This window comes from Eschrichtius robustus, chromosome 16 (genome assembly GCF_028021215.1).
Source record: "Eschrichtius robustus isolate mEscRob2 chromosome 16, mEscRob2.pri, whole genome shotgun sequence".
NCBI classification, from domain to species: domain Eukaryota; kingdom Metazoa; phylum Chordata; class Mammalia; order Artiodactyla; family Eschrichtiidae; genus Eschrichtius; species Eschrichtius robustus.
This window is the reverse complement of record NC_090839.1, coordinates 54,956,588-54,983,564: the sequence shown is the minus strand read 5'-3', so window position 1 is coordinate 54,983,564 and position 26,977 is coordinate 54,956,588. Positions and strand designations below refer to the sequence as shown.

Here is a 26,977-nt window from a genome sequence, read left to right as displayed (position 1 = left end):
GACAATGCATTCTTTGAAGCCATTACTAAGATTCTTAAATGCCTTTTAAAGAATTATGTCTGGCAGCCAAATTTCCCACTGGAATACAATTCTGAAATGACAACAGAAGTGGAAAAAATAATAATTCGGCATTTTACTTTATAAACACTTTTCACAAATGCATCCAATGCCTATGTTAAAGTTACACTATACTCAGCAAAATTATGTCAATAAACATTTAAAGGAAGAACTGGCAAAGTGTCTGGCACACAGGAGCGTCCCAATAAATTCTGGCTGAACAAGGGGACAGGGAATGAGCTAACAGGACAAAGAACCATGAAAGTAATGACGGTTCTAAGAACACTCATAAGCTGACTGTATGATCAACTCCCAATTTAAGCTCTCAGAAAGGGACTGAAGACAACAACTGGTGACGACTAATACCTGACATTCAAAGAGAGTGAACAAGGCCCAGGTGGACCTCGAGTACCCAATGTGGGAGGGGGCACAGCTGAGAGCTGGCTGCAGAACAAATCTCACATGCTCCATGACTGCGGAAATATCTGGGACTCAGGAAGAAGCTAGAGGTGCATAAGTAGAGTTACATGGAACAACCATTCCCACTTCCTTTTAGTTCAAGGGATATTAACAGAAAATATGAAAAAAGTCTATGAACCAAACCACTAAAATAAGTGCCCACTTGGTGCCTAGTTGGCCACAGACAGGATTTGTGGCAGCTGCTTTTTCACGGAGGACTTGGTCCCCTGGACTTAAAAGGAACTCAGGGGACCTCCCTGGCAGTCCAGGGGTTGAGACTCCACGCTTCCAATGCAGGGGGTGCAGGTTCGATCCCTGGTCTGGGAACTCAGAACCCACATGCCACGTGGCACAGCAAAAAAAAAACACAAAAAACAAAAACAAAACAGGAGCTCAGCCAAGTCCACGCAAAGGCTACTGCTGCTGGGACCCCCACCCCTACCCCGGGGCTGCAAGACCAAGCCCCCACCCCCTGCTCCGATACCTGCTCTGAATGACCATACACTGATCTAATGCCATTCAAGCTCTGAGAAGGTGAGAGGCAGATCCAGGACCCAGACAAAAACAAAATGATGCAACGAGGAGGCAACATGTTGGGCAGCTGAAGCCAATTCACCCTTGGCACAGCCTGTCCCGGCCCCAACAGAGGCCCAACCGACAAAGAACAGCGTTTTCTCAGCAGAGCACCCCCATCCCATGGGAGGAGGGCTGTGGCCGAGGTTCCCATGGCCAAAGCTTCTGCCTGTGGGCATTTTGGTATCAAATCACCAATATTTAACTCCACTCTACAGAGGGCCTATGATGTTTAAGCTCAGGGTAAATAAGGTGTTTTGTTTTTCATTGCCCTAGGAATTCAGAATTTAGGCCTGCTATGAACAGGCAGATTTGGGGTAATGTGACCACGGTCCTTCATTGCTATAGTAGCTGTTGCTTACAGGACACTCTGAAATCCTGGAGAAGCTTTCTGGGAGAGGAATGCATTAAGCCTCCCAACCCATCTTCTCCTTTAATGGTTACAAGGTGATCTCAGGTAGGGATGTGCCCAAGGTCACATGGCAAGTGGCAGAACCAAGGATAGAACTCAGGAGAGCAGCCCTCTGAGACACACAGCTGCTACCTGGCAGGAAGCATCGTGGAACTTGCTAACCTTGGCAAGCAGCACAGGCGCAGAGGAAGGGGGAGCAGCTTTACTCTGGAGCGCGGCTGCCCCCGCTGTTCCTAGCCCTCAGCTCCCCTCTTTCTACTCTGCTCTGCCCAAGTGGAAACCCCAACACGCTTCTGAACCGTCCACCCTCCGAGGGGCTGGGGGCTCCCACAGGTCGCTGGGCCACCTTACCAGTGCTTGTGTTGGTGACGCCGTTCACTGTCCCCTCCACGTCAGTCTCATCCTCAGCGTAGCTCAGAATCAGGCTCTGCTGCCGGCTTGTCAGTCTCCTGTGGACCGAGCACAGTCAGTGTCAGAGTGCTTCCTCTGGGCAGCTCTTTAAAGGACGTGGACGCGGCCAGTCCCCACGCAGCGTGTGGGAAATGCAAGACCCGCAACCCAGGCACAGGACACACCCTGAACCCAACAGCCCACGCCCTCAAAGCTTCTGTAAAATAAACCTCCTGAACTGCCCTAACTTGTTCTAAACAACTGCCACTGTGGCTATGCTAAATAGTTTACAGGGGGGAACAAAATGGAAATGATCTAATTAAAGAGAGGGCTGGAAACCCAGTCCTCCCAAGCAGAGTCTGGCATGCCCTGCTCCGGATGCCCACAGCTCCCTGCTTGGACTTTTCTCCCAGACACCACAGACATCACCCACCACTATCTGGTTATAGGTCTCTCCCACCAGATGGCAGGCAACCTGAGAACAATAATAACAAAATCAACAGCAGCAGCAATAGCTAAGCATTCCCTATGGGTTATTTCTTTAATCTTCCAGCAACTCAACGAGGTCGAGCTTTTGTATTACGTCCACTTTCAGAAGGAGCGCCCGGGCAGGACACACGTGACTTAGAGGGAGAAGTAACCCGCCTAAGCCGCAGCGCTTATGGCAGCAGAGCCACACAGGCCGGGCAGTCGGGCTCGGCGCTGAACCACCATGCCGCTCAGCACCAACTCAGCAGGTAAGAAGCCCTCAAGCGGCTCCTGCCCAGTGCTGAAAGCTGCAGAGATCGGGCGGGCCTCGCCACAGCTGAGCGGCGCTTACTTTGGAACTCTGATCTTGATGTGAATGTAGTGATCTCCATAGCCGTAGCTGTTAATCCGGGGGATGCCTTTCCCGCTCATGCGAATCTTCTGGTCTGACTGAGTCCCAGGGGGAATCTATAAAGAAAGGAATCTCTGGTTTTCCTTGGTTTCCAGTTGCCCAAATGAAAACATTTCACTATGTGAAGACAATCTTATTCCCGAAAAGAACTCCATTCAGGTTTCTAAACCAAACCCACCAGACACCACACGGAAACTGGCTAAGCCGGGTCCATCCCGAGCAGAGCCTGTGACGGCCTTGAGGGCAGGGAGTCTGGGGCGGCGAGCCCAGAGCAGGAGTGAGGGAGCACGGGGAGCGAGACCTGGGAGGAGGCAGAGCCAACTGGGGCGCTACTGAGGCCGCTCCCCGGCCCGGCAGCAGTGGACATGGCCCGGGAGCTGCCTTCCCTGCCAAGTCACACCCAAGGCACGGCCAACACTCCTCCTCCCCCCCCACACCCAGCTTGTCTCCTCGAATCCCCGACAGGCTGGCTGTTCCCAGGTTCCAGCCACTTCTCAGCCATTTCCCGTTTCAGAAAAAAAGAACAAGGAAGTACAAGGGTGGCGACGCCACACTTGTCCTCTTACCACCACGTTGATGGTCTCGTACAGGCCCTGAGCTCTGGCGGTGCCTCCCAGAATGGCCTGAGCTATGGAAATGAAGAGGTTGGAGTGGATGTCTGCACCGTCCCTCTGGAACACGGGGCTTTTCTGCACCTACAGCCAAGCACGAGAGGGGGTTACGCTCAGAGAAGTCGTTCTGGAGAGCGGGCAACAGACGCATCTCAGCAGCTCAGAGCACAGCGTCAGGGAGAGAATGTACTTTCACCAAAGCGACCACGCCCCCAGGCTCTGGGAGTTACAGGGCAGGTTCTTACTCCACTGCAACGCAAGAGTGTCATCTCAGATCAAGCTGTTCAATTGTTGAGGGAAGTTAAAAAGTAAAATCAGCTTCTGAACATTAAAAAAATAAAAATCTTTCTTTATTGGAAAGTATAAAGAAACACAGACCAATACAATCTACAAAGGCGAAAACGGTTTACTTTCCAAAGAGCCATTTGGTACAAACTACCTTCAAGTCACACTGCCAACACTGGAATTATTCTCGTTTTATAAGCACTATTTTTTGTGTGTCAAACACATTCTTTGCCTTCCACTGATTTCTTCTTTCTTTTTTTCTTCTCTATTATCAGCTGGAAACAATCTGAATTCTCTACCAAGCCTTCCTTATAGATTGGCTTCCAGCCCGCTGCCTTTGTCTTCGATTTCTCAGTCTAGAAGACTCACCCTTTACATTATTTTTTTCTTTGTTTTAAATTACGAAATATTTCACATATACGTAAACCAGCAAAGTAAATAACACACAGTGTTTCCACAACCCAGCTTAGGTAACAGAACATTAGGACACAGGTGACTTCTCCCCACCTCCAGCTCACCCCTCCAGAGTAACCAGGCCAATTTAGTAGGTATCATTCCTACAAGCATCTGTTTACTTTTCCTACATGTTTACATGTCCCTAAAGAATACATAACACCACCTCACATGGTTTAAAATTTTACACAGATGACGTCCTTCCCTCGTCCTGCAACCTGCTCTCTCCCTGTTTGTAACTGAGAAGTCCCAGGACGTCTCATGCTGACACGTGTAGCGCGAGCCTCTTGCTCTGAGATGCCCTGGGCCCACAGCGCAGACCACTCACCATTCTCCTCTCCAAGGACAGCAGGCTGTTGTCACTGTCTCGTTGTTGTTAATGAGGCTGTCACACACCCTGCCTCTGCGAACTGCACCTCCTCGGGTACATGTCTGGTGGAATCGCTGGCAGAAGGCGCCACCTCCTCTCATGTTTCCCTCACCTCAGAAAAGTGGGTTTGCCCTGCACATTGCACGTAAAACTGTAGCTTTGGCACTTATTGTCCCTACGAACAATTCGATACATAAATAAAAAATACAAGGAGATGTTTTCTGTATTTTTATGAGTCCAACTTGTAAACACCTCGAGGAAACTTTGTTCTCTCCACATTTAGCACAAAAGCTTGATGTAACACACGTTTAATCACCCTGCCAAAGTGGCCACTGCTCACCTTGGAAACTCAGATGGCCAGACACTCTGTGAAGCTCCTACCTCTCCTATGAGAAGCCTGGGCCGTACCCTCTCCAGGAGAGCAAGGGCCTGACAGAAGCTGTGCAAACAGAGAACCTACCCTGAATGTGATGAAAATTTCTCTTTTTCCTACAGGCATCCTCACAGTCTGGCCATCCTCAACTCCTGTAAGTAAAAACAAAAGTTTAAAAGAGAACGATTATTTTGGGACCTCCCAAGGCATCTTCTATGCTAGATCCATTTACAACCCACCAACTTACTCATTCCTGTTTCTTGTTAACAAGGAATAACACAACTACCAAAGATAGCAACAAGTATAACTTAAAACAAGAATAACTTTCCAAAGGTGCAACATACAATAATTGATAACTGAACAAAAGCCCCTTCTATTCATTCCTTTGGTTTACTGCCAGGTCCACCTAATATCTCAGTGAGTTTAGAGTCTAACCGGGGAGACAGCTATTAGCCAAATAACAACACTAACAAATGTGTCACTACAAACAGAGACGTGTTCTTAGAAAGAAAAGATCACAACTCCAGACAAAGGAACATCTAAGGAACAGGGAGGGTTCCAGAAGGCTCCCCTGGGGAAGTGACCCTTGAGCTGGGAGCTCCGGGAGAACAGAGTTACCCTACTGAAAAGAAGCTGGACAGCGAGCTTCAGTCACCGGGAATGGCGTACGCAAAGGCTCTGTTCTGGGAGGCAGGGGCTACGTCAGAGTCAGGAAGCTGCAGGGCAGGTAATGAGGGGGAGACTAAAAAGAGGGGAGGCTGAGACCAGCAGGGGCTGGAAGGGGAGGCCATTTCTCAGCCCCTGAGAGTCACTGCGGTGTCTTCAACAGGGTGAGAGACATGATCAGACCGCACAGTGGAAACACTACCCTAGGAACAGGAGCCAGTTAGGGAGAGCAGCCACAAGCTGGCCCTGGGGGCAGGAGGAGGGGGTGGTGTTGCCCACTGGGCTGGCAGTGGGGACGACATTGGCCTTGGGACAAAAGATGGAGGAGATGGGGGAGTCCTTCACGCAGAAGCAGAGCGGTCACATCGGGTTCCATCTCCCCATGTGACATGTGTGCAGATTTTAAGGATAACTGGTGCAGAGGAAAACGCAAGGAGACCCTGGTTCCTCCTCGAGTTTGGGCTCTAGAAACAAGAACACGATGGCCCCGGCTCCCAGGCCCTGCGCGTGGAGGAGCCCCAGACCCACCGGCAGGCACAGGGATCACCACCTTCTTCTTCTGCTTGGCTTCTCCTGCTCCTCTGCACACCACACAGGGAGACGTGACGATGGAGCCCCGGCCACCACACCTCCGACACGTGGAGCGCATCACAAAAGGGCCTGTGTTTATGGTTTCCTGATAAAAAGGAGAAGAAAAACGGGACCCTTAGACACCGGTAAACCCTGACAGCGAGGTCCTGGGACCACAATGTGCACAAGAAACATTTCACCAAAGATTCACGTGTTGCGTGCACATGCACTAAAACATACCGCCTAAAGACACAGGTGCAGGAGCTCAAACTGTTAATCTGACCTAGAGCGCACCGACTTCTGAATCCCAAACCACAAACCTGACTATATGAGGCTGAAAAATGAGATGCTGCCTCTCTACAGAAGTTCCCGAAACTCCTGGGAGCTGAACAAATATGCTTTAAAAAGAGTACCCCCCCCCATTACAAAAGGGACAGCTGGGAAAGCAGGGAAAGAAAGAGGAAAGTGACGACTGGATGCAACCCCCACCCAGAGCTGCCACTGCCACTGCCCACTCCAAGGGAGGAGCAGCACTGGCCTCTCTGCCTCCCAGGGCCCCCCACTGTCCCCAGCCCCCATCACAGGCACCCTGGGAGCAAGGAGCCAAACAGCTCCTCTCACAGGCACTGGTGCTGCTCATGCTCCCCCCCAGGGGTCTCTTCTTCCCCACCCCAGTCCTCCAGGAGCCTCCCCGGCTCCCAGCCCCTCGCACAGCTGGTGGGGCCTTACAATTTGTGGCCACTCCCATCAGCTCCTCACTGGGCACTGGAAATCGGTTACCTTTTTATTTAACCTCACATCCTTGGGTTTTTTGTGGGTTGTTTTTGGTAAATTATCAAATACCTGTTGTTATAGCAAATCAAAGAATACAGACATATATAAAAAAAATTATTAATCTCTCCCCTCATCTTGACTCCCAAGGTGACCAGCTCTTGGTAGCTCAGTTTGAGGTGTTCTTTCCCACAACTCGCTCACTCACTCTCTCTTTCTCTCCATGAAAAACTTTTTAAGTAAAAATTTTATAATGACAATATATTATACTATTGCTCTGAAACTTGCTTTCCCTTTCATCTTCATGACACATCATGAACATTCCTCCAGACCAATATATACAGATTTCAATTTCCATTTTAATATTTAATTTTTGTTTCGGTGCGGAAGAAAAAAATCTCTTCACATAGATACTTCTGTTCTGATGCCTTAATTTTTTTTTTCTAAGACAGATTCCCAAAGGTGGACTTGCTAGGACAAATATTTATTAAATTTAAAATTTTATGTGCTAGGTACTTCCCTGGTGGTCCAGTAGCTAAGACTCCCAATGCAGGGGGTCCAGGTTCGATCCTTGGTCAGGGAACTAGATCCCGCATGCCGCAACTAAGAGTTTGCATACCGCAACTAAAAATCCTGCATGCCACAACTAAGACCCGACGCAGCCAAATAAATAAATAAATAAATAAATTTTTTTTGGGCTTCCCTGGTGGCGCAGTGGTTGAGAATCTGCCTGCCAATGCAGGGGACACGGGTTCGAACCCTGGTCTGGGAAGAGCCCACATGCCGCGGAGCAACTAGGCCCGTGAGCCACAATTACTGAGCCTACGCGTCTGGAGCCTGTGCTCCGCAACAAGAGAGGCCACGATAATGAGAGGCCCGCGCACCGCTATGAAGAGTGGCCCCCACTTGCCGCAACTAGAGAAAGCCCTCGCACAGAAACGAAGACCCAACACAGCCATAAATAATAAATAAATAAATTTTAAAAAAAAATTTTTTTTTAAATACAATTTTATGTGCTACATTTATTTGAAAAGGTCCTATGTGCGTATGGTACAAAATTCTAAAGTAGGGACTTCCCTGGTGGTGCAGGGGTTAAGAATCCCCCTGCCAATGCAGGGGACACAGGTTCAAGCCCTGGTCCGGGAAGATCCCACATGCCGCAGAGCAACTAAGCCCGTGCGCCACAACTACTGAAGCCCATGCGCCTAGAGCCCGTGCTCTGCAACAAGAGAAGCCACTGCTATGAGAAGCCCACGCACAACCAAAAGTAGCCCCCGCTCGCCGCAACTAGAGAAAGCCCATGTGCAGCAACGAAGACCCAACACAGCCAAAAATAAATAAATAAATAAATTTATTTTTTTAAAAAAATTCTGAAGTAAAAAATGAAGGTACGGTGAAAAGTTAAATGTCCCCCTCACCCCTGGCCCCTAACCATTCCAGGTACCTTCCATAGATGCACAGCTGTAGTGATATTCTTGTGTATCCTACTTTTTACAGATACACATTTCAAGCCATCCATCTGTGCATTACAAGTTTTCAATAAGCCCAGGTAGCATACCGTGCACACAGTTCTGTGGCTTTTGCTATTTTGTTTTTAACAATTTAATAACCTCAGAGAGCATTCCTCATCAGCGTATTTTTCAGACAACTCGCTCCTGGTGGTCACTGAGGCTGTCCAGTCCTTTCCTATTACACACAGGCTCCAAGGGACACCCTGTACATGTGCTATTTTCCAGGTGTGATCTATAGGCTACATCCCCACAGAGAGAGGCATATGTGCAGGTGAACAGCCACTGCAGCTGCCACTCCCAAAGGCCAGGGTGGTTTCCACATCCACCATCAGTGCACACGAGTGCCACATCCCACAGGCCTGTCAGCAGGGCCTGAACCCGTCTCTGAAATGTGTGGCGAACTTCAGGCATCTCCTTGGCTCCACCTGCACTTCCCTGATCGCCAGCGAGAAACATTTGCTGGTCACTTGCATTTCCTCTTCTCACCTTGACCTGTTTTTCTAATGAGCTGTTAGTCTTTTTCTCATTATTCTGAAAGAGCCCTTTACATATTAGGAATACTAATCCTTTAGCGTATGCCTTGCAAATTTTTTTTCCCAATCTCAAACATTACATTTTGAGAGAAATACACTTCAGCTTGTCTTATCTCAATGTTCACCAAAGAAGTGTGAAAAAAGAAAGTCATAGCAATTCAGGGCCTTGGAGAAAGGACCTTAGAAGTGAGAGGGAATTAGGATCAATAAAAAGTATCTGTAGGGAATTCCCTGGCGGTCCAGCGGTTAGGACACGGAGCTTTCACTGCCGAGGGCCCGGGTTCAATCCCTGGTTGGGGAATTAAGATCCCATAAGCCGCCTGGCGCAGCCAAAAATAAATAAAATAAAATAAAATATAAAATAAAAAGTATCTGTAACAAGTGGCAGCAACTCAACTCACAAAACTGTAACCACAGGAATCCTCATCCTCTCCAAGAGCGCCCTCTAGAGGAATGTAAGCACAACTTCACTTTCTCAGACTAAGCTGTAGGAGTATTTACAGGTAACTCTGGGCACACCCATCAGTGGACTATTATTTAGCCATCAAAAATAATGTTTAAAAATATTTAAAGATATGGAAAAATGCTTTCATTATAATAAATGAAAAAAGGGAAAAATTGCATGTATGATTCTCAACCGTTGAAAATTATATACAAATAGGCAAAAATATATTCAAAGTCAAAAGACAAATACAACTAAAATCGTTGGCAAAGGACTAATTCAATTAATTTATAAAGGGCTTCTACAAATGAATAAGAAAAAGACCAATTACTCAATACAAAGAAGGACAAAAGATGGAATACATGCAAAAAAACAATGGCTCTCAAATCTTAGAAAAGATATTCTACTCCACACATAATAGATACCTGTATATTCAGAAAATGAATATGAGGAATGACACTATTCAAAGGTATCCGTTGTCTATAACATGAAAAAAATAAGAACCACCTAGGCATCCAGCAACAGGGGCCTGGCTAAACAAACGGTGATGTGTCCATATAAAGGAATACCATGGCCATAAAAAGACTGAGACAGGGACTTCCCTGGTGGCGCAGTGGATAAGACTCCATGCTCCCAGTGCAGGGGGCCCGGGTTCGATCCCTGATCAGGGAACTAGATCCCACATGCATGCCGCAACTAAGAGTTTGCATGCCACAATTAAGGAGCCAGCGAGCTGCAGCTAAGAGTTCACATGCCACAACTAAGGAGTGTGCCTGCCACAACTAAGACCCGGCGCAACCAAATAAGCAAACATTTAAAAAAAAAAAAAAAAAAAAGACTGAGGCAGCTATAAATGCAGAGTATTTCCCAAACATATTGAGAACTAGAAACAAAACAAAACACCAAGGTACAAACAGTGCTAACAATTGTATTCTATCTCTGGTATGAAAAAATGCACACACACACACACACATAGAGGCTTGCATACAGAAAGACAAAACGATGTTTCTGGAGCGTGGAACTCAATGGCTAAAAGTCAAGACTGAGAGGGAGACTTACCTTACACAGTTTTCAATTTGTACCCACTGAATTTCCAATGATTTGCATATACAACCTATTCAAAAACTAGCTAATATAAAACAGAAATGACATTCCTAATCAACAACTGGCAGGCAGAAATAAAGACGCAGACGTAGAAAACAAATGTATGGACACCAAGGGGGGGGTGGGGGTGGATGCATTGGGAGACTGGGATTGACATAAATACACTAATATGTATAAAATAGATAACTAATAAGAACATGCAGTATAGCACAGGGAACTCCACTTCACTGTACAGTAGAAACTAACACAATATTGTAAAACAATTATACCCCCAAAAAACAAACAAACAAACAAAAAACAACTGGCAGGAAACACACCAAAATACTAACAGTGGTGGGATTATCAGTGACTTTTGTCTCCTTTTTCATGCTTTTCTGTACTCAAAGACAACTTCTATCCCCCCATACACACACATATCATGAACAATGATTTGACTTTAAAGGTGGGTGATGGAGAACTTCCCAACTCCCTTAAAAAAACCATCTAAATGGAATACAAACATGCTCAATGGAAACCTAACTGCATTTCAAACAAATAATCATGGTGAAGGGGGAGAAAAAGAAGTGATCTAAGTAAGTTGAGCACAGTATTTTAACTATATACCCTTAATCCAAAGGTAAAAACAACTCTAAATACTAAATGCCAGTTAAGTAGGACTTCTTTTTGCAGTGGTATGAGTAACAATTCTGAAACTACTTTTTGTGTCTTATAGGATTGAGCAAATGAGTAAATATAGAGGATAATGAGAGCCAGATTTCTCTTTATTAGAAATTAATAATTTATCTTTATTATTTAGTTTCAAATATGGATAGGCAGAAGACTAGATAAACCTTGTGGTGTTGGGCTGGAAGTGGAACTATCAGGTGGATGATGGGTGGATGGATCAGTGTGAACATATGTGTGTATATACATCTACAATATGAAAAATATGGAAACATAGGTATGAAATATGTATCTATATGTGCACATGCACATGTGCTCATACACACAAACACATGCTTTTTTCCTGGCTCAGTCTGCTGAAAAGTCTTGGAAGCAGTGACACTCCAGGCACAATGACCACACCTAGAGCAGAGATCTTGGTTTCTAAATCCCACTAGACAGTAAAAGGAACCAGGACTCCTTGGAGAAATGACTGGTTTTCCAGGGTGTGGCAAGGAAAGTACAAGTTGTCTAGAATATCCTGTTGTAATAGAAAGTAAGGAAGCGCTGAAAGAATGATGGGGACACATCAAAAGAATACAGGAGCCAGCCAGAAGAGACTTCCACAGGCCAAGTCAGGGACAGTTTGAGCGTCAAAGTAGTAATACTAATGACAGCTCAGTGAATAAAATAAGAATCCATGAGTTCATACTGATATGAATGAAAGAATGAATAAATAAATGGAGAAGAGAAAGCTCTTCCTTTCAGTAGAATGACAACTAATAAACAAAGAAGGGATGTTGCAATCAGAAAATCACCATTTAGGGAGATTGGGATTGACATATATACACTAATATGTATAAAAAAGATAACTAATAAGAATGTGCTGTATAAAAAAATAAATAAAATTCAAAAATTCAAAAAAAAAAACTTAAAAAACAAAAAAGAAAATCACCATTTAGCAACAGTCAGAGTAATCCCTGATTTACGCAAGACTGATCCATGGATGCTGTAACTACTGGGTATAAGTTTGATGAGGAACAGGATATTTATATAGTGTCAAGGTACCTCACAACTTCCTCGTTAATTTCAATGGGGAAAAATAATAACTTTATAATGAAGAAACCTGGTGGACACTACCTTAACTGATTGTGAACAAATGTAACATCACCACTAATGAGACAAACTGACACGTCATGACTCCTGACATGATCCATGAAAAGGGCACTACATGTCTGGTGTTTCTGCAAAAAATGCATAATCTGAATTTTATCAAGAAAAAACATCAGATGACCCAAATGAGGGACATCCTACAAAGCAGGTCTGTAATCCTAAAAAATGTCAGTTGTCATAAAAGAAAGACTGAGAAGTCGTTCCTGATTAAAGGAGACAAAAGATATGACAACCAGATATTATGCAAGATCACAGACTGGATACTGGGCTTGTGGGAAAAAAAGAACATTATAAGGACAACTGAAAAAATCTGAATAGTACAGATAGCGGTATCGTATCAACATTAAACTTCCTGATTTTGACAACTTAGTGGTTACGTAAAAGAATATTCTTGCTCTTAGAAAATATATACCATAGGGACTTCCCTGGTGGTCCACTGGTTAAGACTCCACACTCCCAATGCAGGGGGCCCAGGTTCGAACCCTCGTTGGGGAACTAAGATCCCACAAACCACAACTAAGTTCGTGCGCTGCAACTACTGAGCCTGCGCACTCTAGAGCCCAAACGCCGCAACTAAAGAAGCCCATGTGCCACAACAAAGAGCCCGCGCAGCCAAAAAAAAAAAAAAATATACACACACACACACACACACACACACACACATATGTACACACCACAAATGACAAAGCAAATGGGACAAAATGTTAACAACTGCTGAAGCTGGGTAGAAGGAGTAAGGGAGTGTTCTTCATACTATTCTATAAGTTTGAGTTATACCTAAAACTTACCAAAAAGAAAAAGAAAAAAATGATCACACTTCAAGCAAAATTTAAGTCCCCGTCCGCTACCCCAGGTTCAAATTACCAAAATACCCCACAATGTATTTTCAGAGAAGACAGCAGAGTTTCATTGCTTCTTCCATATTGTTGACTAGGACAGAGCACTCCTGGGAAAATGCAGAAGATTCTAGGTAAAACAGTCCCACCTAGTTATGAGCTCTCAAAGCCCTAGGTCCATTGGAGCACAGAAAAGAGGAGTGGTGGAGGGGAGCAGGAAGGGGGCAAGAGGTGGGAGGCCAAGGGCTCGGCCTCACGCTCACCATGCCGGAGCCGCCGCAGTAGTGGCAGTGCTGCACCTTGGTGCCGGGCTCGTTCCCTTTGCCATCACACCGCTCACAGGTATCAGTGATGTTCACGGTGAACTCCTTGTTGACACCCTTGGCAGCTTGATTGAATGTCAACTCCATGATGTACTAAAGAAATCAAGGGACCACCTGTTATCTCTCTTAAAGTAAGGGAGAGCACTGGCCAGCAGTTTACAGTTACTTTTTCTTTTAAAGACTTTATTTTTTAAAGCAGTTTTAGGTTTACAAAATTGAGAGGGAGGTACAGAGATTTCCCACATACCCTTTGCCCCCACACATGCACAGCATCCCCTGTTATCAACATCACTCACCAGAATGGTATTTTTTTTATCAAGGATAAACCTACATTCACACAACATAATCATCCAAAGCGCACAGTTTACATTAGGGTTCACTCTTGGTTTTGGATATTCTATGGGTCTGAACAAATGTATAATAACATGTATCCTCGTCATAGTATCATGTAAAGTAGTTTCACTGCCTTAAAAATCCTATGCTCCACCAATTCATCTGATCCCCTAGTTACTTTACTTTTTAACTTACTTGTACTTTGTCAAGCAAGAATAGATGGGACTCAACTGATTCTGCCCTACTCCTCAGAATTTTTAAGAGATAATATTTAAGTGAAAATGTGCTTTTCAACAAACTGAAAATGCTCACAGAAAATATCTGTACAGGGTCCTTACTAACAACTCAAACGATCCACAATCATAACTCACATCATAAAACATCTCCCCTCTCTCTTCAATTCTAATAATGTCTGAAACAAGACATAAATATGGAAGAGGCAGGACTGGCAGTACCTCCCTATGGATTGAGCTCTCCTAGAATAACGAGGCAGGCTCCAGATAAAATAGTCACACTCTAACTATGGACTCTGAGAGCCTTAGGTGCTGCCTGATTAAGCAATTGTAAGAATATAGTAAAACTGTATGTACACATTATTATATGATTCTTCAAATACCGGAACCATTTCCTACCAAGACGGCTGCCTCCAAATCATCCCATTTAAGCTGCTTTAGCTTTTTCTTTGAGAAAAAGAATTGGTAAAATCTGTTTGCATCACACTTGGCAGCTAAAATTTGAATGATTCTTCAAAATGAGATGCTTACCTCCTGGGGCTGATGGAACACACTCTGGAAGTCTCCAAAAGAGGAGGATGAGAACTCCCCAAAGATCTTCCTGAAGAGCTCCTCAGGGTCAACAGTGGGGCCTCCTTTCCAGTAGCTCTGCCCAGAGCTGCCGGCCCCAGTATCGAAGCCAGCAGAGCCATAGGTGTCATACTGCTTCCTCTTCACTTCATCACTCAGGACCTACCGTGAAAGGCACAGCAGTCAGGTGCTCCCGAGTCTCCCAAGGTCCAGGGACATGGACACCAAACACAGACAGTGGTATCGTATCAACATAAAATTTCCTAATCTTGACAGCTGTACTGAAGTTATGGAAAAGAATGTTCTTGTTCTTAGCGAATATACACAGAAGTACTTAGGGATAGAGAGACACCACATCTGCGACTTATTGTCAAATGGTCGGGGGAACGCACACTTGCGCGCGCGCGCGCGCGCACACACACACACACACACACACACACACACAGCAGACGTATGATACCCTACATATCCTGAACCCCTTCAGCACGGCCAAAGTCCAGGAAGGAGGTCCACTTTCACTTAACTCTGCAATGCTCAGTGGCTGTTTCACGTCCGCTTCGTCCCCCTGATTACATTCTACACTCCTCTAGGGCAGTGGTGGTCTACTTTTACAACACCCACCATCCCCACCAGACAGTGATGCCCTAAGTTGGGGGTGGGAGGGGTCATCAAACAGACGCAAAACTTTTTACTCTGACAAGGAGCTCCCAGACCCAGCTACAAGTCCGAGTGGAGGGAGCTCTGTTAACACAGATTATTGGATCCTGTTCTTTGTTGAGATTCGAAGTTAGATCTAATGTGAAAATTTTGGATCTGGGAATTTTTTTTTTCCTTCAACGAGGTGATCTGGTGGGGAACACAGCCTTCCCACTGGACCTTCTGACACAGCGGTTGCCCTGGGCAGCGAGCTCTGATGCACACACACAGCGGAATGACAGTGACTGCACACACCGGTGGGCTGCATTACCTCATAGGCCTCTGCCAGCTGGGAGAACTTCTCCTTGGCTTTGGGATCATCCTTATTCGTGTCTGGGTGATATTTCTTGGCGAGCTAAGGGAGGAAATGGTAAATTACTATGGACACAAGATGATTACTAAAACTGAACCCCAGATACCAGTTACACCTCACCTCCTTTGTAGCAGTTGTCTGAGACTTTACAACCAATAGCAATTTTTAAAACAAGGTTTAAGACTTTAAAATAAACCATCTCTAACTAGACTTATTGTGATGATCATTTCAGTGTATGCAAATGTTGAGTCACTATGTTGTATACCTGAAACTAACATGTCAATTATACCTCAATAAAAACAAACTAAAAGCAAAGCACACACAGCCAGAATTAAGAACATACACATTGTGTTCAGCTTTCAAATTCGATCAAAAGTTTATTACAAAATGACAAACTGAGTTTTGGGAAAGAGAAATAAATAAATAAATAAATAAATAAATAAATAAATAAATAAAACCATCTCTTCAAATCTGAGGTGTGTACACATTTTTCAACCACAACAAATCTCTAACAAAAATAAAAACTAATTCTTTAGAACTTGAGCACCTTTGTGAAAGATGCAAAAGAGTGTATCTGGTAGACTACCATCTTTATAAAAAGAGAGATAAATAACTGGATAGATAAGTAGCTGTATCTGTTGTATAAATTAGTTAGAACATACACTAAGCTGAAAACACTGACTGCTCCAGGAGGGATGTGGATGAACGGGAAGGAGGAAGACTTCTCAATGTACACTCCTTTGTACTTTTTGATTTCTGAACAAGGGGAATATATTACCCACTAAAAACATAGATTTAAATATTAAAAAACAAAACAAGATCTCCCTTGGCTGTCCAGAGCACACAGGCGAGCTGAGCAGCTCTAAAATGAAGGTTTCTTCCTGGCCATGCTGAGCAGTGCTGTGCGACACCTTTGTAGGTGTTCACTATGTTTGCTGCAGCTACCGATGCCTTCCAAGTCTGGGTCACCCTGATAGAGGGTGAGGAGGGCACAGAATCCTAAAGCTGAAAGTGACTCAGGAGACGTCTGGCTCCACCACTGCTGGCAACTGGCTGCTCACTCTGCTGCTGGACATGCTGGTCCTCACACCAGCACGTGGAAGGACGTCAGAGGCTGAGTGCTCAGCCGGAAGGGGGCTCTCAAGGCACGGCAGTAGATCATGGTGGGCCACAAGTCTAGTTCCAGGCCAGGGCAAGATACACTGATACGCTCATGAGATCAGCACAAGGAAAACAGAGGCCTTTTGCAGTCAGAAAGACCTGTGCTTTAGTCTCATGTATGCCACTTATTGACTGTGTGGCCTCAGCTGCATGTCATAACCTTGCCAAGTCTTTTGCCACGAGGATTAAATGATGTAACACATGAAAAGCTTTTATCAAGGGTTGACCCCAGTTATTGCTCCATAAAGCCTACTTTCTAAATTTCCAGTTTTAAATTACACAGCTTTACCTGATCTATTTACTTCCACACCTAAAAACTTGGATGGTTCCCTACTCTCTCTTAAATTAAATCTCTAGTACTTGCTAAGGGCCTCACATGCCCCCTTAAGTTGGCCTCAGGCTCCATCTCTCCAGTCTTCTCCCACCCTTGTATCAGGTACCTTCCAGCTCAAGAGACACACTATTCACTATCCCAAGCCAGGATCTCTGCTTCCTATCCCCAAGTCTTTCCTCATTCCCTAACAACCCAGTAATAAAAAGATATCTCAATTTAAAAATGGGCAAAGGATCTAATACACATACAGCAAATGGCCAAAAATCACATGAAAAGGTGCTTAACATCATTAGCCACCACGGAAAAGCAAATCAAAACCACAGTGAGATACCACTTCACACCCACTAGGGTGGCTTGAATCAAAAAGACAGATAACAAGTGTTTGCGAGGATGTGGAGAAACTTGAACCCTCACACATTACTGGTGAAAATCTAAAACAGTGCAGCCTGTTTGAAATAGTCTGGCACCAGAAATAAATCCACACACCTATGGTCAATTAATCTATGACAAAGGAGGCAAGAATATACAATGGAGAAAAGACAGACTCTTCAATAAGTGGTGCTGGGAAAACTGGACAGCTACGTGTAAAAGAATGAAATTAGAACATTCTTTAACACCATACACAAAAATAAACTCAAAATGGATTAAAGTCCTAAATGTAAGACCGGACACTGTAAAACTCCTAGAGGAAAACATAGGCAGAACATTCTTTGACAAAAATCGCAGCAATATCATTTTGGAACCGTCTCCTAGAGTAATGGAAATAAAAACAAAAATCTACAAATGGGAACTAATTAAACTTAAAAGCTTTTGCACAGCAAAGGAAACTAAACAAAATGAAAAGACAACCTACAGAATGGGAGAAAATATTTGCAAATGATGCAACCAACAAGGGATTAATTTCCAAAACATACAAACAGCTCATACAGCTCAATATCAAAAAAACAAACAACCCAATCAAAAAATGGGCAGAAGATCCAAATAAACAATTCTCCAAGGAAGTCATACAGATGGCCAACAGGCACATGAAAAAATGCTCAACGTTGCTAATTATTAGAGAAATGAAAATCAAAACTACAATAAGGTATCACCTCACACTGGTCACAATAGCCATCATCAAAAAGTCTACAAAAAATAAATGCTAGAGAAGGTGTGGAGAAAAAGGAACCCTCCTACACAGTTGGTGGGAATGTAAATTGGTACAACCACTACGGAGAACAGTATGGAGGTTTCTTAAAAAACTAAAAACAGAGTTACCGTATGATCCAGGGATCCCACTCCTGGGCATATATCCAGAGAAAACTATAATTCGAAAAGATACATAAACCCCAACATCTACTGCAGCACTATTTACAATAGCCAGGACATGGAAGCAACCTAAATGTCCACTGACAGATGAATGGATAAAGAAGATATGGCATATATATACAATGGAATATTAGTCATAAAAAGAGAATGAAATAATGCCATTTGCAGCAACATGGATAGACTTAAAGATTATCATACTAGGTGAAGTAAGTCAGACAGAGAAAGACAAATATTACATATCACCTATATGTGGAATCTAAAAAAAAAGATACAAATGAACTTATTTACAAAACAGAAATAGATTCACAGACATAGAAAAAAACTTATGGTTACCAAAGGGGAAAGGGGAGAGGGAGGGATAAATTAGGAGTTTGGGATTAACATATACACACTACTATATATAAAATAGATAACTAATAAGGACCTACTGTATAGCACAGGGAACTATACTTAATATTTTGTAATAACCTGTAAGGGAAAAGAATCTGAAAAAGAATAGATATATATATTTATGTATAACTGAATCACTTTGCTGTACACCTGAAACTAACAACAGTGGAAATCAACTATATTTCAGTAAAAGAAAAAAAAGAAATAGCCTGGCCATTCCTCAAAATGTTAAACATGGCAATCAGAATTGCTATGAATTGACCCAGCAAGTCTGCTCCTAGGTATATGTATATACCCCAGAGAAATGAAAGTATAAGTCTATACAAAACTTACAGAGGAATGTTCATAGCAGCACTACTCATAATAACAAAAGGTGGAAACAATCCAAATATCCATCAACTGATGAATAGATAAATAAAACATAGTATATCCATGCAATGGAATATTATTTGACCACTAAAAGGAATGAAGTACTGCTGCATGTTACAACACGGATGAACCTGGAAAACATTATTCTAAAGTAAAAGAAACCATGGGACTTCCATGGCAGTCCAGTGGTTAAGACTCTGCGCTTCCACCGCAGGGGGCGCAGGTAAGATCCCTGATCAGGGAACTAAGATCCCACATGCCACATGGCGTGGCCAGAAAAATAAAAAATAAAGTAAAACAAACCAGTCACAAAAGTCCACATATCACATGATTTCATTTCTACGAAGTGTCCAGAATAGGTAAATCTACAGAGACAGAAAGTAGGTTAGCAATTTCAAGGGCAGAGGAGAATGGGGAATAAGGGCTTATGGTGTGGGGTTTCTTTTTGAGGTATGAAAATGTTTTAAAATTCATTGTAGTGACGGTTATACAACTCTGTGAATATACTAAAAACCAGTGAACTGTACCCTTAAAAAAAAAAAAAAAAAGAGTAAGAGAAGAGAGTAGCTATCCAAGCGATAAGATGTTAGGTCTGGTCTTGATCAGTATTTGGCTTTAAAAAAAAGTTTTTTTTCTTTTTGGCCGCGCCGCTCAGCTTGCGGGATCTCAGTTCCCCAACCAGGGACTGAACCCCGGCCACGGCAGTGAAAGTGCCGAATCCTAACCACCAGACCACCAGGGAACTCCCGGTAATTTTTAAAATTTAAATTGTATTTAATTTATTAATTTTGTTAAATTTCAATCTTCTTTATTCTGATATGGCTTTCCTATGTTTATGGTGTTAAAGTGCTCTTTTTTTCATCAAATGACATTAATAGATTGTACTTGATTATTTTTAACACCTATATTAGGCAAAATACAAAAGCTAGCATTCCTACATCGGCGCCCTTCATCTTTAATTTTTTTTTAAATTTTGATTGTGTTCATCAGAGCAAAAGCCTGGAAACCACAGGTCTAGATAACTCACATGCCACTTTACCAATCAGCCCAATACATTCCGGGATATGGACGATGGGTTAAAAAAATGAAATAATTCTAAACCCATAAACTTTTATCTAAATGCAAAGAATGAGTACCTAAAACTTAGAACAGCACACCTACTGATTCAGAAGATACAGAAGAGATTTAAATACAAAAACATCTCTGGAAAAAGATTTTTTTTTTTTAAATCTCTGGTTCTGACTCTCCTTTTTTCTGCAGCATTAACCAGCGTGGCCTCACGCACTTGAGGAACATGGTCCAGCAAAGCCCATCTTTATCATCTCTTCCACACTCTCGGCTGCACACAACCGACACGTACGGGCACACACACTGCACCCGTCAGGGTCACACTACATCCACAGCGTCCCTTCTGCAGTCTTGTCTGTAAAATCTTCCATACAGACCTGGTAATAAGCTTTCTTGATCTCCTTCTGGCTGGCACTTCGGGGCACTCCTAATATCTGGTAATAATCCTCTTTGGCCAAAGGGGCACTCGTGTGGAAGGAGGCAGTACAAAGAAAAGGGTAACTTTTTACTCCTAAAAAAGAAAAAAGGAAAGAAAATCACTCTGGGAATGTACTCAACAAAAGGAAATAGTGAGCAAACAACCAGCCAGGCTATACCTGTGAAGGAGCAGAGAGGTCACAGCTTTAGGGCCTCTTCTCCTACAAGCCCACTGGGGACCAAACTCACTGCACTTCAAAAACAGCTAAAGCGGGCTTCCCTGGTGGCGCAGTGGTTGAGAATCTGCCTGCCAATGCAGGGGACACGGGTTCGAGCCCTGGTCTGGGGGATCCCACATGCCGCGGAGCGGCTGGGCCCGTGAGCCACAACTACCGAGCCTGCGCGTCTGGAGCCTGTGCTCCGCAACAAGAGAGGCCGCGACAGTGAGAGGTCCGCGCACCGCGATGAAGAGTGGCCCCCGGTCACCGCCAACTGGAGAAAGCCCTCGCACAGAAACGAAGACCCAACACAGCCAAAAATAAATAAATAAATAAATAAATAAATAAATAAATAAATAAATAAATAAAATTAAAGCTTCATGGTCAAAGAAGCAAACAAAATAAAACATGTTTAAAAAAAAAAAAAAACAGCTAAAGCCACTGTAAACGGAGTCTACAAAAAACAGAGTGCTGGGTGGGGCTGATTCTGCTGGATTACACTAGGGCTGTAGCCTCATTATACCTCTAAAGGAACCACCCCCAGATGGGGGTTGCACCTGGGGATGACTGAAAAGGAACTTAGCTCTCCTGTTACACGGCTGGCCGAGCACCCACCATATGCCAGGTGTTCACATAGGCCTTGTCTCACTTAAAGCTTAACAACTCCCCAGGTTCTTTCCCTCCACCATGCAACCTTGGATATCTGCTTATGGGGTGGTTTTCAGAGTGTGGTCCCCAGACCAGCAGCATCATCAGCTTGCTGGAAATGTAAATTCTCAGGCCCCTCCCAAATCTGAATCCAAAACTCCGGAGGTGGGGTCCAGCAAGCTGTGTCTAACAAGCCCTCCAGGTGATGATTCTGTGGCACACTCAATTTGAGAACCACTGTGCTAAATAAATGGTTCTTGGTCTTTAGAGTCTCAGATCTCTTTGAGAGCATCCAATAAAAGCACTGACCCCTCCCCTAAAAACAATACATATATATAGACACACAAGGTTAAACGGCCCTGTGCCAGAACCTCTGTTTACCCCAGAGCAGACAACCCAAAAGTGATCAAAGCACATGGTAGCCCCGCCTCCATGCCCTGCCCTCCTTTCAGGCCTCCTGCATCAGCAGCTGGGAGGAAAGGCTGACAGACAAATCTACTCAACTGCCCTCTGTATGGAGCAGAGAGCCAACTGGACTGTCACCAAGTGAAGGGGGGAGAGCTGCTCTATAACCTGCCTCCTAACCCCCAACCCATCCTGTGACAACTGAAGATGGGGAGGGCAGGGCTGGGAGCAGAAGGGGCCAAGTTAAGTCAAAAGAGAGGGCAGGGCCACAAAAGAGAATGAGGATCATGAGGCAGCTCCAGGTTTTTAAGTCAAAGGTTCCCCTGCCAAGGAGAAGCTTCTAGATTCACCACTCATTCATTCAGCAAACACGCCTGCCAGGCACTGGGCTCCTCGCAGGGGACACAGCAGCAAACCATGCAAAGGTACTGCCCTCTGGGAGCTTGCATTCATTCAGGATCTTAATACTGTACTAGGCACTGAGGATACAAGTTGAATAAAAGAGTCTAAGCCAGTGCCCTCAAGGAGCTTACCGCCCAGCAGGGGAGTGTGGGAGGCAGTGTGTGAAGTGATATTAGCACACAGGAACACAGAGTGAGAATACACAAAAGGGTCACCTAGCCAGAGTCTCTCAGCCTCCACAATGTTCACAACGGGATCAGGTTCCTCGCGGGAGGGGGAGGGGGGGAGCTGTTATGGGCTGAATTGGGTCCTCCCTCCCGAATTCACATGTTGAAGTCCTAACCCCCAGCACTGCAGAACATGACTGTATTTGGAGATGGGGGTCTTTAAAGACAACCCTACCAAAACACTGATCTTGGAATTTTATGGCCTCCTGAACTGTGAAAAAGTAATTTTCTATTTTTTTAAGCCACTTAGTCTGTGGTACTTAGTTATGGCAGCCCTATGTTATCTATTTATAGCCTAACATGCCTATGTATTTATTGTAGGATGTGTTAGCAGCATCCCTGGCCAACTAGTTACCAGTAGCACCCCCCAACCCCAAACTGGTAACTAAAACTCCAGATGTTGCCAGATGTCTCCTGGAGGGTAAAATCATCCCCAGTTGAGAACCAGTAAACCCAATCTCAGAAATTCAGAGGTCTTCTAAGGCACCTGCTGTTAAGCTGCAGAAATTAGCTCAGCTAAGGAGGGCTGGAATCCATCCAGATTTATGCTTGTAGTCCCGGCACTGTTTGCAATAGCATCCTCTTTTGCTTTCAAAAGTGCTCCATTCAGCAACTACATCATATGATCACCTTTGGTTTGGAGAGAGAAAGTCCTTGTGTAACTGCAGGTACTATGATATAACTAGAGACTCGAGTGCGCACGCGCGTGTGTGTGTGTGTGTGTGTGTGTGTGGTGGTGGTGGTGGTGGTGGTGGTGGTGGTGGTAGAGGAGTGGTTACAGATGTTGATGAGGATGATAATTAATAGGGCCTAGGAATAAACAGAAGGGCCTTTGAGTATGCTGAAGAGTCTGGATTTTATCCTGAGGGCAATAGGGAGCCACTGCAAGCATTAAACAGAGAACTGATCAGATTTGCATGAGAAAGAGCTCTCAAACAACAGCAACAACAACAACAACAACAAGGATTGGGAGGCTACTTAAAATTTATGTATGCACAAAAGACAACCCAGGGTGTGGAGCATATCCAGGAAGGGGGCAAGAAAAAGGATAACCAGGAGAATAAGTAGGAATGGTCAGAACGATAAAATCAGAAACAGTAAATCCGTATTTTCAGTATCCCCCATACTTGTTTTCTGCTGCTGCACCCTAGATTTCCTGGAATATGAAAAGCAGACAGTGTGGGAGAGGCAGAGACCACTATCGTCTTTCTCTGGTCAGATTTGAGAAAAAGAGCAGAACTAGTTTCTCAATGCTGCCATACTCAACCCCCGCTTCACTCCAGGACTGAGGGGTTACCTTGACCTATCCTGCCTCTTTCCCCCACCCCTTCCAATCCAGAAGGCAAAGGCTGGTAGTGGCAAAGGTTCTGGAAGCTGCAGCTTCTACATCATGAGAAGAGAACTCAGGCTTGGGTTAGAACGGGAGACAGTAATGTGCACAACTGCATATAAAGACAAGTAGTACATTTAACTAGCACAAGTTTGATGACTTGACATTATCCCAAAGGCATCAATGATTAGCAATGATTGGAAAGAGTTCATTTAATAGACACATTTTCCCCCGAGATATGACCAATAAATGTCTTGCCCATTTTAGAACAACCCAGAACAGGATTAGCCTCCAAGTCATTCCAAGAATGGCCAACCTTCCACTCTGGGAGAAGGTGTGAAATAACTACCTTCCATTCCGGGAGAAAAAGTCAGATTTAAAGTGTTGTTTTTAGGGACCTCCCTGGTGGCGCAGTGGTTCAGAATCCGCCTGCCAATGCAGGGGACACGGGTTCAATCCCTGGCCCAGAAAGATCCCACATGCCGCAGAGCAACTAAGCCCGTGCACCACAACTACTGAGCCTGCGCTCTAGAGCCCATGAGCCACAACTACTGAGCCTGCACGCCACAACTACTGAAGCCCGCGCACCTAGAGCCCGTGCTCCACAACAAGAGAAGCCACTGCAATGAGAAGCCTGCGCACCATAACTAAGAGTAACCCCCGCTCTCTGCAACTAGAGAAAGCCTGCGCACAGCAATGAAGACCCAATGCAGCCAAAAATAAATAAAGTTTTTACATCATCTAACTGTACTGCTGGATTTGAGATGAGATCACACACCAACGTTTGGGAGCTGAGATGATGACCTTAGATGTGGTAACAGTGCACCTTGAAGGATGCCACCTCTCACAGGTGTTCAACACCTGTTACAAAACATGCCCATTGTGGGCACTGGGCTCACTTGGGGAAAAGGACAGCTGACTGCAGTTCCTTAGTAATCACCCCATGCCAGGCTCAGTACTTAGTGCTTGTCTGTCTCTCACACATACACATACACAATTATCAAAAAATGTTCCCAAACCTGTACAAATGTGATATGAACTAATTTAGCTTAATAGGTATCTAAGGAATTAATAATTGAGCATAAAGATGCAGTCAAATTCTATTCACAACAACCTTGACATTAGAAAACGTTGGCAAAACCTAAAAATAATCACTTTTGCTCATACTGAGAAATACAGCATGACATCGATCCAAATAATCCTGAGGAAACCTGGGCAGACTACTGCTCCGTCCATCCATGAGGAAATACAGGTGGCAGGAACAGAATTTAAAAATGGGACCATTCTGACCAAAACCACATCCAATCTCTTTGTTCTCTGTTGTATCCCCAGTACCTAGAACAGTACCTAGCATATGACAAGTCCTCAATAAATACCTGTAAATAAAAAAATTTTCACTTAAGGAATGAGAGGCACAAAAGGATTAAATAATCCACCCAGGTCGCACATACATTACTGGAGTAGTGTTCACTGTACAAGGTAATAACAATTACTGATACTTTAATTACTGGCTTTTATGTAAGCAATAAAAATTGGATCTCAATAGGAAATTATCTTGTGTAAATTACCTTGTCAGGACCCTCTAATTAATCATCTTTGTAAGTTTATAGTTTAAATATCATTTGCACAAATTCTAGGGAACACAAACATCTAGCACAATCCAGGCACATCGCTGGTTGTTCACTGTTTCCTCCTTCCTTCCTTATCTCACTATAAGGGAAGTCACCCAACACACAGCATAAGAAACCATCATAGCTAAACACTTAAAAGGCTTAACATATACTAATTCAACATCACCTCCAGCAATTAAGAAAGCATTCGGTTTTGAATCAAGGCTCAACTACTTTCTAGCTTTGTGACATTCTACAAGTTAACATCTAAGCCTCAATTTTTTAATCTATAAAATAGAATTAAGAGCAGTGTTTATCACATGGAAATGACCCATGCCTGGTGCATAGTAAGTGCTCAATATATATCAGTTTGCATCAATGACCAACATAAGAACTTCTTTAATTATTTTTTGAATTTTATTTATTTTTTATACAGCAGGCTCTTATTATCTACTTTATACATACTAGTGTATATATGTCAATCAAAAGGGACTTCTAAAAAACAGTAAGTATGTCCTTCGATTTACACCATGTGGTGGAGAGCGTAAGCTATGGAAGAACAGCTCTGGGTTTGAGACAACTCTCCTTATCTAACTTTATGACCTCGGGCGGGTCAACTCCTCTGCTAGAACCTCAGTTCCCCACTCTTTAAAATGGGGATGATGAGCCCCACCTTGCAAGGGAGAAGAGGCACAAAGTGCCCAGCTAGCCCATGAGCAGGTACTCACCGAATGGCAGTTACCTCTTCCCTTCCGTTACAGGCTAGGAGGTAGAGGGAAGGGAAAGGAATTGGGCAGGGGAGCAGCGGCAGGCCGGAAAAAAGCCTCCAGAAATGTTTACAGAGAGGTGAAGGTTCACGGCTGCGGGGCGTTTCATCCCCGCCGCCGGAGGCTCCACGCAGCTCTCCCTCGTTTACCACCTCTGAGTAGCCATTTGGGTATCTCTGCCTCCTGCTGGCCCATCTCCCCCAAGCGATTCCGCACGTAGATCAGAAGACACGCTCCACCCCGCTACCGCCGTAGTCGGAGCGAAGCGAGTCACTCCTTTCCAGGCCTTGGAGCCCCTCACTCGGGCGCTGGAGACTGCACTCACCTGTGAGCCTGACACCAGGTCTCAATGTCAGCAGCGCCCCGGGACCGCGAGCTCCCAGTGAAGGCGCAAAGGCGGTGACGCTCAGACTGCGACCCAGCGACGCCCCCACCACGCCCCCCATGGGCGGCCGGGCCCCTCTCCCCGCTGCAGCCGGCAGCCGCGGAGCCCCCACGGCCACCAGCAACCAGCGTGCAGAGCACCACGCCGCCATCTTGGCCCGGGGACACTGCGCCTGCGCCACCCGGCTCAAGGCAGCCTCACGCGGACGACGCACGCGCGCCGAGCCGGCACTTCTGGGGGCGGGGCCCGCTGCGTTCACTCGCGGGGGGAGTGAGGGGGACACACGCACACACCGGGGCGCATGCGTGCGTTGCGCACGTGCATCCGTACCCAATGCGCTTTCTTCGTGGCCGACGCCG

At 44.7% G+C, this 26,977-nt stretch overlaps 1 protein-coding gene across 2 annotated transcripts in view; it reads right to left on the bottom strand.

Moving 5' to 3' along the window:
* Positions 1-26,769, bottom strand: part of DNAJA3 (DnaJ heat shock protein family (Hsp40) member A3) — a 32,323-nt gene extending 5,554 nt beyond the window's left edge. For both annotated transcript variants that reach the window (XM_068566176.1, XM_068566177.1), the window contains exons 1-10: positions 26,559-26,769; positions 20,587-20,720; positions 15,538-15,621; positions 14,532-14,732; positions 13,375-13,527; positions 6,058-6,205; positions 4,951-5,015; positions 3,338-3,466; positions 2,712-2,827; positions 1,853-1,950 (exon numbers count right to left, since the gene is read on the bottom strand). In XM_068566176.1, coding sequence (XP_068422277.1) covers positions 1,853-1,950; positions 2,712-2,827; positions 3,338-3,466; positions 4,951-5,015; positions 6,058-6,205; positions 13,375-13,527; positions 14,532-14,732; positions 15,538-15,621; positions 20,587-20,720; positions 26,559-26,769 — 1,339 coding nt within the window. The remainder of the gene's footprint in view (positions 1-1,852; positions 1,951-2,711; positions 2,828-3,337; positions 3,467-4,950; positions 5,016-6,057; positions 6,206-13,374; positions 13,528-14,531; positions 14,733-15,537; positions 15,622-20,586; positions 20,721-26,558) is intronic.
* Positions 26,770-26,977: the final 208 nt, after the last annotated feature.